The sequence below is a fragment of the Helianthus annuus genome, chromosome 10 (assembly GCF_002127325.2).
Source record: "Helianthus annuus cultivar XRQ/B chromosome 10, HanXRQr2.0-SUNRISE, whole genome shotgun sequence".
In the NCBI taxonomy this organism is placed as follows: Eukaryota; Viridiplantae; Streptophyta; class Magnoliopsida; order Asterales; family Asteraceae; genus Helianthus; species Helianthus annuus.
The window spans coordinates 112,255,799-112,258,739 of record NC_035442.2 but is presented as its reverse complement, the minus strand read 5'-3'; the positions used below and the strand labels follow the sequence as shown (position 1 = coordinate 112,258,739).

Below are 2,941 nucleotides of genomic sequence, written 5' to 3'. Positions count from 1 at the left end.
AATTTGGTTATTGTTTCTACTATTGATTTATATATATACTTTCTTTATTTGTCAGTAATATTTTTCCATCTTTAGTCATTGTTAATTGGAAGAATAAAATATTTTATTTATTTTGAATGTGTTTATTTTGTAATGTTATCATTTTATTTCTTGCTCTAAAAAAATGTTGATAATAATTTTACAGATATGGATCAAAAGAGAAGTAGTTGTTCTTTCTTGAAGTTAGTCGATGTTCATCATCCTACAAAAGTGGTATGTACTTTTTGTTATTATGTTTACAAAAAAATATGTTGATACTTATATGTCTTATGTTTCAAATTATAGGAAATACCGAATGATTTTGCTACATTACTGTGGGGAGAACAATTCCCATATGGTGATCGTATTAAAATTTTTGCTGCTGACAATTTATGGATTGTTGAAATTGAAAAATATGGGTTGGGTCCTGTTTTAGGTGATGGGTTTGGTAAAGTCGTTACGGACAGTGGTTTACAAAAAAATGATTATCTGTTGTTCAACAGTCTTGGACCATCTACATGGTATCTCGATGTCTTTAAGTCATGTGTTTTGGATAACTCTTTTATCACTTCCATTAGAGTTGATGATGATTTCATTGTAAGTACTGTATATAAAATAATTACTTTTTTATGTCAAATTTTTTTGTGCATATTTTGTTTAACATAATTGTTAACAAATTTACAGCTCATGGCGGACAAATTCTGGGGACAGTTTTATGGCAGCAGTTATAAAGGTGGATCAACAACTCTTTATCTCGGTGATAGGTTTTGGAATGTGAAGATGGAAGCGTTGTCCGACAAATGTGCTTTCACTGATGGATGGTCTAAGTTGATTAGGGATCTTGAATTAGATTCCCGGACTACTTTTATTTTTACAATGGCTGGATATGAGACTTTTGAGTTGTCCGTTTTTAATCATGAAACTGGTACTCAAATGTATTTCAAGAAGGTTGACGTCGTTGTGTTGGATGATCCTATTTACGGAGATGATGGATTTGATTTACTGCTTGCGGTTAGTGTTATTATGCTTACAATATATTTTTTTCATAATATGAAGTAATTAGTTATTCTTGAAGTTAACATTGTTGGTTTTTTGAATATTATTTTTTTGTAGTCGGAACACAAAGAGAAGGTGATTACCAACGAAAGTGATGTTGATGAAGATCTTGGTGGTCATATAGTTGGTGAATCTAACCGCCTTTCATCTTCCTTTGATTCGTATCGGTCTAATGTAAGTGATTCACAATGTGCCTTATATATATATATATATATATATATTATATAATGCTTCTAATTACTTTCTTCTATACTTATATGTTTATCATTCATTTTTATTATGTAGAATGACCCAAAAGGAAAGTCAAAGATTGTTTTTGGTCACGAGACTGTATCTGCAAAGGTTGTTTGTTATATACTAATTTAATTTAATAGTTAATTTCAATACATATAATAAACTTTTTATTCTATTCGGTGTATTCGTTTTCCATTATGTAATCCTTTTAATGAATTTTTTTTTAAATGTAATAAGATAAATCTTTTATGGTTTTGTAGGTTCATCCTAAGCTCAAATCAAAGTTTTATGTTGGAGATAAAGGGCTTTCGACAAAGGTTGTTTATGATTAGATAATATAGTTTGATGTTTTTATTTCTATATAAAAAAATAATATTTTCAAGTTTCGTTTTTGTTAATGTGAAAAGCCAGTTTGATGTTGTTTAGAAATCTTTTTTCATACCAAACAACACATTACATGTATAAAAACATGCTTAATTAGTATATAATTCATTTAATTATTTCCTTCTATATGAATATGTTAATTGTTTTATTTTCTTTAGGTTGAACGAAAAGGAAAATCAGCTGATTATGTTTCTGAGCAAAATCTGTCTTCTCACGTTGTCTCTCAAGTAAGATACCGTAACCATGAATTCTTACTTTTATTATTTAAAGGGCCGTGTATCTTATTGTTGTAAAATTTTATGTATATTATGTTTACATTTATTGTGTCTTATTCAATTATGTAGGCTAAAGTAAAGTCTAAGTCATTCAGATCCACAACATCAACCGCCCTTCAAGTTGGCCGTAAATGCTCTACATCAAAAAAGTTAAAACAAACTGGTGTTATTAAATTCACCAAGAAAGCCGAAAGCAGACTGGTATACTTTATAATTTTTTGTTTCCTTCTAATAGCACATAATACAGTTCGGCTCTACTCTTTTTTTTAATCAATAAGGTAATTAATCCTTTTATATTTTTCTCAGCGTTTACCGACTGATGTTTCAAGCCATCTGTGTCTTTCTCTTCACAACTTGCGCCATGTTACAGTTCAGAACGAAAAATGTGAACTACTTAAGTTGGGCACAAGAGGCGAGAAGTCTGGGAAGGGTTTCAGATATGGTTTTAAAAAGTGGCCAGCTTTCTTGAAATTGAATTACATCGACTTCGGTTCTACTCTTTTCTTTACGTACGTCAAGCCTTCTAAGCGTTTGATGTTGACCAAAGTCGTACCCAAGATCACAAAGAAAAGAGGTCGTTCGTGAAAGTTGGTTATTATGTTATGTTAGATGGTTAAGTATGAATATTAGATGTGGTTTTATCGTTGCTTTGTTTTCATACTTTGGGATAGTACTTATGGTTTGTTAGACATGTCTTTTGATAATATGTATATGTTGTTAATATGCTTATGATGTGGGTATGTGAAATTCAGGTTATGTTAGCATATAACCTAAATAATAAAAAAATAATAAATTAAACCTAAATATATATCGATGATTATGAAGAAATCTCTTTTTTTTTAATTCAATAACATTTGACTTTTATCATGGTTCTTCAAGAATGATTTTATTTTCGTAATGATATTTTATTTTTAGAAACTTCCATCTAATTCTAACAAATTATAATGGAATAATTACAATTGATTTCTATCAAT

General features: G+C 29.3%; 1 protein-coding gene across 1 annotated transcript; it reads left to right on the top strand.

Moving 5' to 3' along the window:
• The first annotated feature begins 710 nt into the window (after positions 1-710).
• On the top strand, positions 711-2,635 carry LOC118482849. Its single transcript, XM_035978491.1, has 7 exons — positions 711-1,029; positions 1,132-1,248; positions 1,360-1,416; positions 1,569-1,625; positions 1,851-1,919; positions 2,037-2,168; positions 2,274-2,635. The coding sequence occupies exons 1-7, from the start codon at positions 799-801 to the stop codon at positions 2,550-2,552; spliced, it is 942 nt and encodes a 313-aa protein (XP_035834384.1). The 5' UTR covers positions 711-798; the 3' UTR covers positions 2,553-2,635.
• Positions 2,636-2,941: the final 306 nt, after the last annotated feature.